The sequence below is a fragment of the Cornus florida genome, unplaced genomic scaffold (assembly GCF_030987335.1).
Source record: "Cornus florida cultivar Cherokee Brave unplaced genomic scaffold, ASM3098733v1 CherokeeBrave_3.0.0_Hap2_Chr11, whole genome shotgun sequence".
Lineage (NCBI taxonomy): Eukaryota > Viridiplantae > Streptophyta > Magnoliopsida > Cornales > Cornaceae > Cornus > Cornus florida.
This window is the reverse complement of record NW_026775581.1, coordinates 91,361,783-91,379,941: the sequence shown is the minus strand read 5'-3', so window position 1 is coordinate 91,379,941 and position 18,159 is coordinate 91,361,783. Positions and strand designations below refer to the sequence as shown.

The 18,159-nt window shown below is 35.9% G+C and overlaps 1 protein-coding gene across 1 annotated transcript; it reads right to left on the bottom strand.

The window, feature by feature from the left end:
• Positions 1-897: 897 nt before the first annotated feature.
• Positions 898-17,873, bottom strand: LOC132286374 (uncharacterized). Its single transcript, XM_059788700.1, has 12 exons — positions 17,542-17,873; positions 16,900-17,018; positions 16,594-16,700; positions 16,263-16,350; positions 5,316-6,408; positions 5,130-5,184; positions 4,938-5,019; positions 4,717-4,797; positions 4,113-4,217; positions 3,978-4,027; positions 3,204-3,321; positions 898-1,171 (listed from the first exon to the last, which is right to left on the bottom strand). Exons 1-12 carry the CDS (start codon positions 17,675-17,677, stop codon positions 1,085-1,087), a joined length of 2,121 nt encoding a protein of 706 aa, XP_059644683.1. The 5' UTR covers positions 17,678-17,873; the 3' UTR covers positions 898-1,084.
• Between the last annotated feature and the right edge of the window lie 286 nt (positions 17,874-18,159).

The window sequence follows — 18,159 nt, the reverse complement described above, 5'->3', positions numbered from 1 at the left end:
CTAAGTTTGTCACGTGACTTTCTTGTGAATAACCCTTTAGATCAAATTTTATTTTTCAAAATAAATTAAATAAACCACATGATTTTATTAAAAATCAGTCCGAAACAATATGACTTCATAGATAATATAGAACAGAGAATAAAACATCCGAGGTTTGACTGAGGTTGTCTATTATTTAATAATATTTTTCTTTTTCTTTTTCTTTTTTTTTCATCTCCTTGGATCACTCTTTTCTATTAGAATAATATTAGTTAATTAATTAATAATTAATTACCAAGCATTTCATTTTAAGAAAAATGCTTCCGAGCCTTCCGACTCAGTTGTGAAGCCCAGGTATCCAAGCCCTCCAGAGTGTTTGGGTTGTTGTACTTTGGGCTTTTAATAATTTGGGTCAACTCGTTGGGTTGTCCTTGTAATTATTTGGGTCATCCGCAAAGCATAGAGATTTTAGAATTTATGGCTAAAATCAAAACAAAAACTAGAATATATTACCGAATGATAAACAACATTTTATGAAAAAAGTGAATTAGCATTTCTGAAGTTGGAGCTGGCCGAACCCACCAAACATTGATCAGCTATGGCTTCGGGCACATAACATTATGGGTCGGAAAGAGCATGAAAATTCAGCATTTTGGATTGTGTGGGAGAGAATGGGGATTTGTTCGTGTGAATCGACATTTTTAGTACGTGTGGACATGGGTATAGTCATAAATAAAAAGAGTATCGTCATTGCTAGAATAAATTATGTAAACTCCGTGACATGTATGGACAGGTTTATAGTATGATACCACATACTAGTAGGCACACCTAGTCCACAAATGAAAGGTCTTAAAAGTGAATCAAACAGCAACCCATAATAATAATAACAATAACAATAAAAGCTGATTAGATGGGGGAGAAAAGAAAAAGAAAAATCATAAATTGCAGGCCTCGCAATGTGGTAACATTTTACTTTATTTACAGCCGAAAACCAATCTACAAACACATTTATATGCTGAATAGGCTGATGATATGGGATGTAAAGGGACCAAGAAAGTCGCACCATTTACATTACAAACTTCCAACCCGCCTCCTATTGAAATTCTCACATTACAATACACTTCTCTTTTGATTTTGCTTCCTGCTTCGAAGATGAAGAAGACGGCGGGGTTTTGTTATTATTCCTTGGGACCTGCACAATGCCATTAAATTGTTTTTAAGTATGGAGTGCATGCACTAGCAAAAGGACTAGTTCCAAGCTAGAAAGTACATAAAAAACGATTCAACATTATTTTACTTGATAGACATCGAGTCTGGTGATGGTTTAATACCCAATTTATAAGATTCTACTACAGCAAGAAACAAATATGTCCATTCTCAGAACAGTTGGAAAAAGAGTCAATCGGTTATATCTTAGTCCCAACAAACAGAAAGAAACACCATTAAATTCAACTAGTACACGGTGCTTCCAACTCTAAGAAAAATAATTTCTTACATAACAGACATATCAAAAGTTTTCTGGTTTTTTTTTTTAATCCGTTCATTTTTTGGTTTCTTTCTTTGGGGAAAAATAATTTGCATGTGCAATTAAGCAAAAAGCATGAACCAGAAAATATTGCACGGACATACAAACTTACAACTGTTTTTTGCAGTGTTTTCTAACCATTATAGATAGGCAGGCACTAGTTCATTTGAAGCTGACATTGACCTCCTCTCGCCCCCAAGTAACAACAACTATTCAAATTTGATTGCAACTAAATCGGGCATAGGTTATATAGAAGGATAGGAAAGACTGGTGGTGACAAACGTCACAAATCATTAGCTTTCATTCTTGTGTCACTTGTATTTCTGTATCTGCCTAGTACCCGCGCATGAAAACTTGGAAAGAAAGGGAAGGCAAAAAGGAAGTAAACAAATGAATGAACCTTTCTCATCACATGCTTTTCAGTTGAGAGGAAAGGAAATGAAGAAAGCATATTGCATCATTTGACAAAATAACATAGTATTAAAACATGTTTCTTTCATTCTTCCCTTGAATCTTCTTTTCCCTCCATACTTGTCATAGCAAATAAACAAGGAAAAAGAACTTTCCTAAATTGTCTTTTCTTCTCCTCCACAAAATACGCAAACCAAACAGAGATATTTAGGATCAATAATAGGACGGGTAGAATTGCAGATAGATGACGAAGTACTTAATAGGATAAAAATACATTGGACAAAATACAGACATGTTAGCGGAATCCTATGAGAAACAAATATCAAATAAGTTAAAAGAAAATTTTTATAGGACAATTATTTGGTCAACTATTTTCTTTAAAGCAAAATGCTGAACAAAAAAAGCCACAAGAACAACGCAATCATGTAACTGAAATGAGAATGTTAGGATGCTGATAGAAGTGACTAAAAGACATTAGGTTAAACAAACATGTTTTGGAATGATACTTAATAGACGGAGTGGAAGAAGGGAGGAGATTCTCGAACGAGGAAAAGTATCCAATGACTTCGAAAGAATTGAACGAGGAGCCGTATGAGGTGAAAATTTCATGTACGGTTCTGTAGAGTGGTAGTAAGGGCGACTTATCTGTCAACTTTTCCACTATCACCCCAAAAAAACCAAACTCTGTGCCTTACGTAAAGTTGCCAGAGTACAATTAACCTCTGGATTTGAAATCACTGCTTGTGGTAAAACAAGAGAAAACAGACTTAACTGGTTTCTATAAATACACCGTAGACCCGCGGATGTATTGGTAAGTAAAGAATTATTAGTTTGCATAAAAGATAAGAGACAAAGAGGCTGACCAAAAAGAGCAAGATATGAAGTAACTAGAAACGATTATAAAAAAATTAAATGTAATAGGTAACATTGTTTGTAATAGAAAAGATGGAAGAAGAGAATTAATGTGGCCGGCCACATTCAAATGGGAGATTAAGGTAAGGACGATGATGGTTTCTTTACAAATTTGGACGCCACATAAAGGTCCAAGAATGCTCCAAAGTATTCTGAATCAGAAACAATGAGTTCTTGGGTGTGTGTGTGTGCGTACGTCTTTGCAGACATCAACTCAAATTAGCAATTAATCAAAAGTAGCCTGATCAGCCAATATCACCAGAGCCATATTAGAAACACTCAAGTTTGGCATTCAGGCAATACACTAAATCAAAACCACCAAGAAAACATGAAATATTTGAGGCAAAAAAAATATAAGTACAAATTTAAAGCTTACCTGGGGTCCTGTGATCAGCCTTGAACCGCCACCACTAACAGTGGGTTGCTGCAGACTACGCTGTGGTTGTTGCTCAAACTCCTGTTGCTGAAGAGCTATCGCCAATTGCAGATCAGAACTGTCAAAACAAATATAAAACATAATAAGAAATTGATCGAAACAAAATGCAGACTCTAAACTTGATAAAATCCATTTCTAGAATGATTTAGCCCTTCAATGAACTACATAAGTAAATGTGAATTATTGATAATTTTGAATAGGAAGTGCCCCATAATACAAGAAATGAATTTCAGAACAAAAATTTGCAAATGTTTTAAAATGACACATTGAATTCGAAATTTTGAAGCTTGAACGATATTTCCTCCACAAAATTCCCCATATTTCCCCATTAACATAACATTTTAATATCTCACTTCAATATTAACTAGAGATGAAATTAATGCCAAGACGACAACAGGATATATGAAATATAAAAGTCAAACAGCTGAACTCGTGTAAAAATCTCAAAATTAATCCAACAAAAAGATACTACAGGTTTCTTTGTGGAAAGGTATACAAGCAGTGTAAAGGGAGGATAGAATAACAAGAAAAATAATCAAAAAGTAAATAAAACATTAAAAATTTCCATAAACTCCACCATAATGGGATTTAACAACGAAAAAAAAAAAAGGACATAACCACTTACTGAGTTATCTATGTACAATGTACAAACAAAATACTTAAAATAATAATAATAATAATAATGCATACGTAAGAACCAGTTAGAAAAATTACTTGAAACTTGAATCCACTTGTGCTGAATTATCAATACTGGCAAGATAGTCCTGGGGAACATTATTTGGAATTAGCTTCACAATAACCACTGGAGATAAATTTCTGAACATTTAGTGTAAAGGAAAAGCTACGTACAGCAGTACTGGCAAGGACATTTTGTTCGTTCCACGTGGTGTTGTCCAGATTTTCTACCTTGAATTCCTTAAAATTACCAGTCATAAAAACTGTATCTCCATTAACCTGAAAAACATCATGAATAAAAATTATTTACTGATCCCGCAGAATGATAATCCCAACAAATACTGTTATCTTCTTATTATATGGATCTTAAGTCAAATATAGGACAATCGGCAGTAATGGCAAGTATAAAAGTACAACACAATTAAAGCTAAACATTCTAGATTTCTTTCCAACTTTGGGTCACCTTCAAAACATCGACTTTTTGAACTGGACAACTATTTGTTGACACCCAAAAGTGTAGATTTCCTCGATTATCCCTTTCTAGTTACACGAGTTAAATAGTGGCAATGGAGGGGAGAGTTTGAAAACCAATAAGTTCTTGGGCTGCAGTGGGATTTTCTGTTAATAGACCAATAGATTGGGATTTCCAGATTTTGAAAGGAAAAAAAATTACTTTATTTAGATTTCAACCATGCCGAAATGCAGCAGTCAAATGAATATTTAATACAACTCTTAACAATATGTCCCTAATAAATAAGATCACTGAAAAATGTTTTACCTCATTTAGTTTTTCCCATACCAAGTCAGGCTGATTTATGTAACCTTGGTCTGTAGCTAAAAGGTATAGTTCACCATCAAACTGCAAATCAAAATAACATTAGATTAAATTCTTAAAAATTGATGTTGATGAAAACAAAAAAAAGACATATTTCAGCAGTCCATTGGTAGCAACATTTTTAATTAAACAGTAGCAACAGAGACTCGTTGCTAGTAACTGACCTTGAACATAGTGCTAAAGTGATTATTACGGAAAAATACACAAAGCTCGCGCTCTTTCAGACCATCTCGTAAGCAAAATAATCTGCCGGAAATGCAAACAGTAATAAAATAAACAACCTCCTCACACAGCAAACCAGAAATTATTGATTCTAAAAATGACTCAGAACTTCTAAAGCCAAACAAGAATTGTACCCGTATATAGTCAACTGGTTAGCACTGTTCTTCAGAAAATTCCTTATCAATTCTCCTAGAGAAATTAAGAAGTTAATAAATTAAGTGTACTTTACATAAGCTCAAGAATACATAAACAAACATACAAGAGTATAAAGAAAATAAGAAAAAATTAAGTCAACTTCTTAGTTATAGAGCACTTCTCACCATGTTTTGGAGTGATTTCATCCATGGAACTTGAATCATATCCATCTCTAGAGCTTTTGTCCACTTGTTCTGCAAGAGCCACCTCACCTTCATACATAGGCTCTCGATTTTCATAAATTTTTGTTCCTGAATCAAGTATGCATTCCTCTCCTTCATAAATGGGTTCGTTGTCATCAACGCTTGAAGTATAACCTTTGGGAGCATCTATCTGTTGTTTTCTGCTACTAGATGAATCTGAATCTGCATTTAGTGCAGATAAATTAGAACATTCTGTCGTGTCACAACCACTTCGGTCATCTTCTTCCCCATGTATCACGGCTTTGGAAGTGGATAGGTTCTGAACTTTTTCACCTGCACCAGAATTATATATATGTCTTTCGCAAGAAGATGCAGAAGAATCAGATGGTGCATTTTCCTCCTGGTCCAACACATCAACACTAGCTTTATCAACTAGATCTTTACACACAGCATGTCCTCCAGATTTTTCTGAATTTGATTCATCAGTGTGGATTCCCTGATCAGTCTTCGGCAATGAAGTAATAGCTTCATTTGCAACAGTTTCAATAGTTATCACATCACTATTGTCATTGCTCAAGGAATTGCAATCTGCAGACATAGGTGATTCCTGTTGATGAGACTTTTGACTTCCAACATCCATATGTCCTTCTAATGTCTCGGTGAGAACTAGAGGTTCAGGCTTTTTGAGATATGCGCTTTCCTTCAAACTGCCAGACAAATTTTGTCCACTAGCATTGTCTGTAAGAGAATCAACTGATAAAGTTGGTAAATCAGCCTCTGAAATTTTCAAGGCTCTCAACAGCTCAGCTTCTTCTTCAAGGTCTCCTTTTCTGAATTTAAGGTGATCAGACACAGAACGGGGGGAATCATCAAAAGATCTACCTCTAGAAAGGCATGGAGAAAGGCATGGAGAAGGAACACCTAAGGTTGCAGTTGTTGCAGCAGCAAAATCAATGCAATCTTCTTCAGAACCTTTTTTATGTTGACCCTCCATATTTTGTGTTTCAAGGGCAACAAGCTCCCCCGTGAGAGTATTGTAGGACTTCGATCCTATCGCGCACACAGTATCATGATCCTGGTACACATGCAAAAGAGAAATGGTTATAACAATGTAACGTTTGTGTATAAACGTAAATGCTAATCAGAAAATACACCTTTGGCCACATCTAAAGGAAGATAATTGCCCACTGAAGAACCAAAATGAAAAATTTTCACACAATGCTGTAGATGTAGAACTCTAGAGTCTAGATCCAAGATGTTGGTAACATGTGTTAGCAATAGAAAACTAAAGACAATGCTGCCTACAATTGTGTTTATGGTGGGCTTAAGTTGAGAAATCTTGCACCTTAAGGTTTCAACAATTATAAAATGAATAGTTTATAGATTAAAGGGCAAAAAAAAACCCTAAAAATATTGCAAGCATATGCCCCCGCCATTAAACTAATATTATTTTATGGTCATGTGCAATGAAAATGGCATATATTTTTAATATTATGACTATAATACCCTTGGTCACTATGTAAGATTGTCCGACCCATTAACCATTTTGACCTGAATAAAAATACCAAATCTGCCCTTATGAATCCACTTCTAAATGTTCAGCAACCTGCAAACTTTAAAATCCTATATTTTTGCCCCTTCTACAAGAGTAATAGTTAATCATGAGTGGCTCATGCATGCGAACCATCACTCGTTCTCCATCAATTCTCCCCAACTGAGAAGAATTCTCCTCCGGAGAGTAAAGCTGTTAATACTGCCCCGAAAAGCTCGGATGAACACAGCAACACTCATTTATACTCTCAAGTGTTGCTGCTGAAGAAAATGTATCTTCAGCTGTATGAACACAAGCTAATAACACAGGAGGCTCAGAGGTACCTTGGTTAGGCATCAAATACTCCACATGAAAATTTGGACTAACACTATTATTTGATTGCAAGTCAAATAAATATGGGTAAGGTCATGACATAGGAATGATGTGGAAAATCCCAAAAACTTGGGCTTGCATTGCCCGAAGTTCGGACGAATTCTAAGAATAAGGTTGCGGTGGAGGTGCACGAATTATAACAATATCTCCTTCAATAAATTCATGATTTTTATGAAGAGCATATGTAGTAAGTTCATAATTTTTATCTATGTTACCCAAACTCAGGTACAAGTGTCGGACACGGGTGCATGTCTAAGAGTCGGATTCGTCAATCTATCAATTTTCAGGACACGTGGACTCGGATTAGAAGTGTCCAAATATTGGACACGGGTACTTGGACACTTCGAAAAGAGAAAATTTTGTAAGTTATGTTTGAGACATTAATCATAAAACGAAAAAAATATATATCAATTGTACTTTTTTATAAAAATTTTATAATTATTACTGCATTTATTTGCCTCATTTGATAGATGGCATGTCATGGCTACGCATTCCCCTTTTACTACTATTTTATGGAACCTGTAAATAAGAAATTCTAAGCTATAGGGCTCCTTTTGTATATACCCAAGGGCGAGTTTGGGCTTGGGCTAATATGCCTCTGTATGTGCATCTGGCATTTGGGCCTGTACAAGTCAAAGCACAATTAAAAAGGATGACTAATTCAATATGGGCTAATATGTCTCTGTATGTGCATCTTAGTCATGGATTGATGCTTGGGTTTTGGGCCTGTACAAGTCAAAAGCCCAATTAAAAAGGAAGCCGATTCAATAGACACGGTATTTATAACAGCACTATAAAAGCAAAGTTACAGCTGTAAACACTCCACAGTAGGTAATGCTTTACAGCTGTGTCCCAATGTCTCTTATCTTTCCAGATCCAAATAAACAGGTGCTATGATCCTAACCGTTAAAAGGCTAGATATTAAGTTATTAACAATTGCGGGAAACCACGAACAAGATGGCACAAAATATTGCGCAAAAGCCAGCACGTGTGGGTTCACAAACAGCTAGTCGTCTTCAACCGTCAAACCACCGATCTGAACCAAAACGACCATTGTTGAAACAGAAAGCTTCGTATGGCTGCAGATTTAACAAAAAAACACGAAAAAAATTCCTAATCCTTCACAAGCATCAAACTACACATCATTTTATGTATTTTCGTCATCAACCATGCCCGATTGAAAAATGGAGGGTCGGACACATATCCCGTGTCCGTGTCCGTGTCGTGTCGTGTCGTGTCGTGTCGACACGGACACTCTGGCCTTCTCCGACGAGTCCAGGTAACGCAGATTTTTATTACTCAAAACAATTTGTCGTCTCGTATGGACATGAAACTCACGGACAAGCTAAACAAAGGAATCAAAAAAATTAAATCAACAAGGATGTGGAGGCAAATGAATAAAATCAATGCGTCTCCAATCATCCTCCTTTCTTAAAAGGACTTGATGGAATGCAAGTCTTGACATTCTTTCGGGTCATCAGCTATCCAACCTTTCGTGTGGTCAAGAAATGGTCTAAATCTAATTCATGGCACCGAAGTACTCAAATTAAATATGACAATGGATAGGTAGAGAATACCGATATATGACTCAAATTGTTCAAGTAAACCAAATTATCAATTGTTGCAATGCTCACACAAGAAACTAAAATGCTGAAAAGGTGAGAAATGATGACCAGAATTAAGTGTGGTAGTGGAGACAAGTAACAAAGAGGCCGTGGAGTGGTGAAGGTCAATGAGCAAACAAATAATGATTTCCAGCTGAAGCCAGCACATTTTGCAAATTTATGGATTCCAAACAAATAAAATTATTTATTTCAATTCTTAAGTGAAGTATGCGTATCTTTACTGAGTCCAATGAAGCTACCCAAATAATGAATGCTCCCAAGTAACTCCACAATCGGTTTTTTTTATTTTTTCTGTTCCTCTCATGGTTACTGGTTTTATACAGAACTGAGTCAGTTCTGGATCTGGGCTGGCACTGCTCTTGTATCCAAACAGGACTGAAGTGAATAAAATGGTTGGGTTCAAGGTTAAAATAGCAACATAGACTGAACTTGGCCTTGGACTAGAGCAAAATCGAACAAGGACAAGCAAAAAAATTCCGGCTTGGATCCAAATCTAGGCTTTTTATTTTTATTTTATTTTTTTTTTTAGCAATTCGAGTCAAACCGAGTTAAGGGTCGGATTAGTTTTGGGTTATAAAAGAAACCCAACTGATTGCCTATCCCAAATCTATCATTACAAAGAGAGAATGTCCAGGGTTCTTGGCTAGGTTTGTTGCAACAACTGACGGCGAGACAGGGAGTTCCGACAATGAGAATGATATAGAAAAGGTGAAGATGACAGCGTCGCAATGACAACAAAGACGACAATGTTCCGGTGATGGTGGTGAAATGAAACTTACGGCGGTTGCAGTTAATGATCGGTGACTGATCCGGTGGTTCCGACAATGAGAATGATACAGAAAAGGTGAAGATGACAGCGTCGCGATGACAACAAAGGCGACAATGTTCCGGTGATGGTGGTGAAATGAAACTTACGGCGGTTGGAGTTAATAATCGGTGACTGATCCAGTGGTTTCACCTGATTTGTGACAACCAATGAGATGTTTTGCTCATTGTCGTTTGTTCGGCAATGGCAAGCAATGGTTGTTGCAAAATCCGGTGATGTGGCTGTCGTCACCATTTGGGGCTATTGACTTAGGTCCGAAGGAAAAGGGTGAGATGGGTTGTGGTTGTCAATTGTGTTCGGGTTTGCGATTAAGTCTTGGGGCTTAGTTTGGGCTACACGACAGTGGGGTTTACAACGATGGGGGGTAGGGCTGCAAACAAGCTAAGCCGTTCGCGAACGGCTTGGGCTTAGCTCGTTAATTACTCGTCTCGTTAATAAGTGAACCGAGCTCGAGCCGAATTATGAGGCTCGATTTATAAACGAGTCGAGTCTGAACATTAGTAGACTCAACTCGTTTGTTCATGAACCGTTCACGAACTGGGCTCGATAATACATTCACGAACATACTCGATTATAATATATATATATATATACACACATACTCAATTATAATATATACAAAAGTTGGGGCCAGATTGTAAGATTGTAATTGTATGTAGCACATTTATATGTAGATATATATTTATGTTGGGGTCAGATTGTAATTGTATATAGAGTTTGTGTTTATTATACAAATAAGTCTTTCTTGTCTTTGTATATAAACTTTTTTATGTTTAGGAATTAGGGTTGATGGAATAATAAGGAGTTGCGTCTCCATCTATTCTCTCTCTCTCATGTAAACTTTTTTCCTTTTTTTTCTGAAAAGGAAAGTCCCCCGAAAAACGAAGTGAAGGATCGGGGGTAGATCTTCCGGCAATCGTAGATTAGGTTTGGGGGATAAAGCATATGAGTGTTGCTTTGCTATACCTACAGGTGTGGGTCGCCGCCCAGACGAAGGGTTTGGTTGGACTGCAGCATTATACCCTGGCAACTCTTACATTTTCCTTTAGTTCCGAAGTGCTCCTCATCTCCATTTCGTTTTCATTCCCCATCATATGTGTAGTCAATCAGCATGTCTGCCATGGGCTTAGAAGATTCATCTCTTAAGATTGTGCCTCTACGCTAATGTAATTTCAAAAGTTCCTTTTGAGAACTCTTTCCTGGACTTACCCCCCTACTGCTTCTGATCTTAAACTAAACGAGCCGAGAGCTCAAAGCTCGTCAAAAATAGCTCGACCCGAGCTCGAACTAAATTTTCTAGGCTCGACTTGAGCTCTAGCTGAGCTTGAGTAGCATATTACCTGACCGAGCCGAGCTTGAGCACACCATGGCTCGGCTCGGCTCGTTTACAACCCTAATGGAGGGTAAGGGTTTGTTTGGTGGTTTGGGTGGTGGGTTTGTTTTTATGGTAGCAGTAGATTTAGGGTTTGGGCTTCACTAGTGACGATGATGAAGGATGTGGGTTGGTTTATTACAAAAGGTGATTAGGGCGTGTTTGGGTTTCAATTGGATTGGGTATAGTGGATGGTAGTGTACATTGTGGTGAAGGCAGACAAGGGAAGGGTTCGACTGTAGGGATAGGGTAGATTTTGTTTATGAATGAACAGTAGGGTTTAGTAAGAGTGATGATTGTTGCTATGGATTTTTCGCTCTAATTCTAACTTGATACAAAGATAGTATTTTGATACAAAGTTTAAATAAAACCAGAATAAAAGAAGGGGATTTTAGTAATTTCTCATCACTACTAAAAGCAATATACACTTGGCCTTCATTACACTTTTTTTTAGTTTAGGGAGTTTTTTACAATGCCAAGGGGTATCTACAAAAAGTTGATAGTTTAGGAACTAGGAAGCACAAACAAGCCTAATAGATCGAAGTGTCTAACATAGCCCAACACGTGTCAGACATGCCAAAAAAACATTTCTGAATATTTGCCTTTCAGACACACCATGGACATGTCGGCAGACACACGACAGACAATGCCGACACACCACTGACATTCTTGTCTTATTAAAAGAGGATTTTTTTTTATTTTTTTTTTTTTTAAATGATGGGTTAAAATATAATGCAAGTATTTTTGTTCGAAAAGTTTCAATAATTTAAAGGCTAAAACATAAAAATAAAAAATAAAAAGTTAATTATAAAGGAATTTTATTTACTTGATCTTTTTATAGTTACTTGTTTGACATCGTAAAAGATCACAAAGAGAACGGTAACAATTTTGCTCTCTTTCGCAACCACGCTTCGAACTTACTACAATGGATTATCAAAGCTCGACTACCAGCAAACTTTCATATTCTCCTCCAATTTTTCTTTTCTTTTTGTCCTCTTCTTCCTAACACAAACGTCTTGGTTATCTCTGTAGGTACCTAGTCCATGACCTCCAAATGATGATCCGAACACATACAGACATATATATTTATATTTGTTGATATGTCATCCTAGCGTAAATACAGGAGTAGGTAGTGGACATGTGTTATACCACGTGACACTTGCCACATCACTTAATAAAGACCCACATAGTAAAAAATCAAGAAGTCAACAAGTTATGTGACACTTGCCGATTCATCAACAAATCTCAAATGGAAGACTAAACACTTGAAGACCCGAGTTGGGAGCAGCACTCAGAAATATTTGGGATCCGAGGAGGCAATTGGTTTCACTCCCATTCACCCTATCCTCACCTTATCCGTATTAATATAATTGATCTCGTTAAATAATTACCCTTGGTACATTTACAATTATACACCCTATTATTGTCTCCCACTACTTTATATTCTTTCCTTTTTAATTATAATAATGTTCATTACCTCAACATGACATCATCTACCCTCACTCACTTGGCCTATAAAAGGACATGGCCCAAGGTTAAGAGAAGAAGAGGACGGGTGAAACAACCACCCACACTCTAAGCTCTCTCACTACTCCCTCTCACCTCACCCCATAAATCCTCAACTAGGGAGTCAATGTGAACTGGCACACTGCCATCCTCTCTCTCTCTCTCTCTCTCTCTCTCTCTCTCTCTATATATATATATATATATATATATATATTTATATATTCAATGATTGAAGCAGTCTTTTTCGCCACATCGGTGCTAGACAGATCAGTTGGTGTTGATGGCAATGATGATGTAAATAGTGTTTCATCAGTTGTTGAAGAGCAGCAATAATCAGGCTAAGGCTTCATAAATGCCCTTGAGTTGATGGACCTTACTGATGAAGCTCTGTGCGAATAAACATTTTGACTAAACTAAAAGACTGACTTCTTGTTTGACCTGAGGCCTAAGGAAAAGGTATATATATAAGTTTGCCATATATATATATATATATATATATAAAAGTTTGCCTGGACTTCCACCTCACTCAGTCCACTCTGGATCTCTACCATGTTACAAGTAACGCCTTATTATGTATATAGAACCACGGACAAACAATCTCTTTTATTATCAACGATAAGTAGAATTGTCTTTCCTTATTTTCAACAAAGCCCTAGTTTTAGAGAGGGTTTAGAGCAGGGGCGGAGCCAACATGTGGGGGGGGGGGGGGGGGGGGGCAGCTCCACTACTATTTTTTTATATATATAAAAATATATGTATATAATTTTAGCTTTATGCCCCGCTAAAATTATCTTTTATTCTAAATCCCCACTAGTTCTTTTTTTTTTTTTTTTCTTTCTTACCCTCTTCTTCTTCAATTTTATTTTCTTCAAATAAATTTGCATTCCCCCTTTTCAATCAAACCCTAATTTTTTTCCCTTCATAGTTCTTTCATATACTTTTTTTTCTTCTTATTTGTTTTTCTCTCTTTTCTCTTAAATTTTTTGTTCTTGTACTCATGTATATTGCATTGCTTACTTAGAATTTTTTTTTTTTTTTTATCATATCTATTATGCCCCCCCTTAATCAAATTCCTGGCTCCGCCCCTGCTTTAGATATTCTACTAGAACCCATTCTCTCTCTCTCTCTCTCCTTTTCTTTCATTCTTTATACAACCGTCATATTTTGTTTAGCTATGGATTTAGATTATGACAATTTTTGTAAAGGGAGTTTAGAAACTATACTTCAGCCCATACTCTCTCTCCCTCTCTAATCTTTCTAGGTGATATAATTGATTTTGTAGTTCACTTTTTTTTTCTATGCTTTTGAAGTTAATTAGTTATTGTGATATGCATTGCTTACTTAGAAATTTTTTTTTTAATCATATCTAACCCCCCTCCCAAAAAAAAAAAAATTCCTGGCTCCGCCCCTGGTTTAGAGATTCTACTAGAACCCATTCTCTCTCTCTTTTCTTTTCTTTCATTCTTTATACAACCATCATATTTTGTTTAGCTATGGATTTAGATTACGACAATTTTTGAAAAAGGAGTTTAGAAACTATACTTCGGCCCATTTTCTCTCTCTCTTCTTTTCTTCCATTCTTTATACAACTGTCATATTTTGTTTAGCTATGGATTTAGATTACGACAATTTTTGTAAAGAGAGTTTAGAAACTATACTTCAGCCCACTCTCTCTCTCTTATCTTCTTAAATGATAGAATTAATTTTGTAGTTCACTTTTTTTTTTATGTTTTTGTAGTTAATTAGTTATTGTGATATGCATTGCTTACTTAAAAATTTTTCTTTCTTTTTTTGTTTTAATCATATCTATAATGCCCCCCCTTCGAAAGCACTAATTTGCTTCTGTACAAAACTGAATGGAAGAGGAGAGAAAGAAGACAAATTGTAGGATGCATTTCAAAGGACTTTACCATCCTCGTTTAGTAGGTGTACGTTATATAGTGAGGGGTATACAAGTTTACTACATATAACCCCAACATTTTCATTACTAGATCCCTTTCAACCACATTCTCATTCCCCTTCAATTACCATATCCCCTTAAACCACCAACTCATCCCCCACCATTCAGGTGAGATATGCAAAATTGATCACCCCTCTAGATTGAGCCACCCATTGGAAGAATTTATTTTGTCATCCACTCATTCAATGAAGTAGCACCATCTCTTTCACATCAACAGCTCTTCTCCAAAAATGCGACATCAATCAACATATTTAACTATTTATTGCTTTAGATCTCACTTGAGAAAGAGGCAATAACAAGCAGAGTCCAAAATCTCAAAATAATTTCTAACTTGCTTACCCAATACCCACAAAGTGAAGGGACTTCAATCACATATTGCAAATCTGAAGGAACTGGTGGCTCTAATAGTCAGTATCCTTCACGATAAAAAGAAAAATAATCCCAAAGCAGCTCTATCCAACAGCACATCAGATCACTCAACACCCCATCTCCATATCCAGCAACAAAGTGAAACTATCATGTCTTATATACTCAAGGTCTCCCAAGTCCAGTAGGATTCAGTGCAAACACCACAATGAGAGAGGTCTAACAGCCAATCATCTAAGAAGTGCCCAAAGATTGTACATCACTGTGATTACAACCTGTTCTCAAATATAAATATATATAGATATATTTATAAGTGCAACCTTTTCTCAACTATTAGGAACAACAGCACTATAACGCTGAAAAACAGAAAATAACTCAATAAATTTTAAAGCCCGACAGATAGATTAGGTGCAGCAAATGTGCACTGATCTCGATACAGACCTCATGCATATTAGCCATGCAAAATGGCAAAATGGCAAAATGGAAAAAGTGATCGATAAATCTTAAATTTTTATTTACAAATAGATGAAGAAGAAAAAAGAGATTATCGCAAAATTGTTTCTCAAATTTTATGGGTTCCAAATAGGTTTTCCAAGAATCAATGTTTGCAGCTACAAGTTTTCCATTTGCAGTTTTATTCCATCACCCCCTCACCCACTTTTCAGTTTGTATTGTCCACCGTCTCCCACTAGTTGATTTTTAGGGTACCAAAACCTCTTCTCTAACACCACACTTTTCAGTTTGTATTGTCCACCGTCCACCGTCTCCCTCTTGTTGATTTTTAGGGTATCAAAACGATTCTAACTATGCAATATAAAGAAAGGTAAATAAGAAACCCCCTAAGTTTCCTCCAGGTATACACTTTTCAAGGTGAAAGATAAGGCAATTCCAGATGAACCATGGACAGAATGTTGTCAAAAACCTATATTTACAGTTACAGAATCAATTCTTCAGTTATTGCTTATAAAAGAGAAAATTAAACTACAAAATTGAAAGGATCTACGACTTTACTCCAAATGAGAAAACTAGAGCACCGAGGTAGCTAGACAAAACTCCAGAGTTTTCCCAGGTTGGGCTAAAACTAGTAGCTTTAAAATTCTCAAAAAGAGAAAATACAGTGAACTTTGTATTTGCAAGTTCAATCTATTGATTTCCGAGGGTATAAGGACAAAATACAACAATTCTACTAATGTACTTGAATGGATTGCATATCAACCCTTTAAACAATAGTAATCAACTTCAATCTGAAAATTGAAAAAAAGGAAAGATGAAAATAGGACAAGTAAACTGAACTACTGTTGAAAATAAGTTGTTTTATACAATGAGATTTGAAGCCCAAAAAATTTGTACCTGGTGATCAACTATCCAACCATGATACAGTGGAATGTCTAGAAGATCAAATATTGCACACTCTGGAGTAAACTCAAAATCATCAATTCTGCAGGAGTAAAGCATTTTGGTTAAAACTAAGAGAGACAGAAGAGGCTAGTGCTTCTAACTCACCATCAGAAGCTCGTGAATATGAAGTACACAATAACAGATAGCCCCTCCCCACCCCCCCACCAAAAAAAAAAAAAATATATATATATATATATATATCCCACAAACCACACAAATAAATGAATAAAAACAACAAAGAGAGAAAATGAATTCCTACTCCATGGTAAGTTAACAAATTTACCTCCTAAATTTTATATTTACATCAATCCCAGTTGCAAGCCGAGGGAGCAAATCAATTGCATCAGCTATGTTCTGTTGTTGATTCTCAACATACCCTGCATCTTTGTTCTGTACCCCAATTAAATAGGGTCAAATTTAACAGAAAGCTGAAGGGGGAAAAAAAATGTCTCTGTTTGGTTCTTGGCAGTTATGAGAGAGAAGAAACTTGTTATAAACAACCTTAATCCAATTTTAGGCATTTTCTATTCTCTCATTCTTTTCAGAACCAAACAATGCTTTTAAAGATACAAAACAGGAGAGCAATTACATGGACGTTACTATTTGAATCAATTAACCGTTCCGCAACAAGAGAGAGCAATTTCTCCTGAGAGACTTCGGCAATGTCTGCACTCAAGTTCAAGTTGTTCTTTAACAGAAGAACATTACCTGTCACACACCCAGCATGTTGATCATCAAAACTCAATTCGAAATATAATTTCCCAACTTATAATCACAAGAAAGAAAACCGCCATAATTTATCACATATTTAGAATCAATTCATATTACAGAAACTCAAAAAATCAAACAATTTGCATACTGTCTTAATAATTTGCTGAAAATTATAAGAAAGCATTCCACTCAAGGAAAAATTAGAATACATTCCAGTCATCATCTATTAACTAACAGCAACATACTTTTGAGAATAAACCTAGATATTAAGTATATCATCAAAGCATAGCTGTATATCATATCAATCAGAAAGAAGACATAAACCTTGAATATAAAATTATTCATCAATATGACACAAACTTACTTTCAAATTGAGAATAGAATTACAAACAACAATTCACATCTCAAAATCATTTCCTTATTACAATCCTGTGAATTTAATCAAGCACCGTTGACACGATTGCGAAACAGTACGTACTGACGGCACTAAAATAAGAAACCCTAGGAGAGAGAGATTTACAGATAGCGAGGAGAGGGCAAGGGCCATTATCGTTCTGAAGGATGATAGGCGTTGCGCGTCCTAGGAACTGTATTACCTTCGTCCTGTGCACCATTTCTTTCACTGGCTCGTCTCTACGCTCTTCAGAAGAAGCCATAGGTGGACCTTGGACCGACTCTATTTAGAGAAAAAATATATTTGTTTATATATGTATATATGTTTATTGTTGTTATATATAGAGAGAGCGTGAGAAATGGAAGATACAGAGAGAGAAATGTAGAGATGAAGAGAGAGAAACGCACGGATGAGGGGAAAATTTAGGGAGAGAACGACCGACGAAATTGTATTAATATAAATATTTTTTATACATAGACGGCGACGCCAAACACTCCAAGGTCGTTTTGGCTGCTTTTTCCCGTTATGTATGATATTTTCGTTAAACCAATATATACATATTTAATAATTTATACAAAAATTATTATTTGTTCATACCAAAGTATGGTGCCAATTAAATATAATTGTTATATTTTTTGGTAATAACTTTTTTAACACTTAAATTATATCTAATTATCACCATGAACAAATGAATATTTCTGTATATATGTGTCGGACGAAAATGTTGGGTATATTTATTTGAAA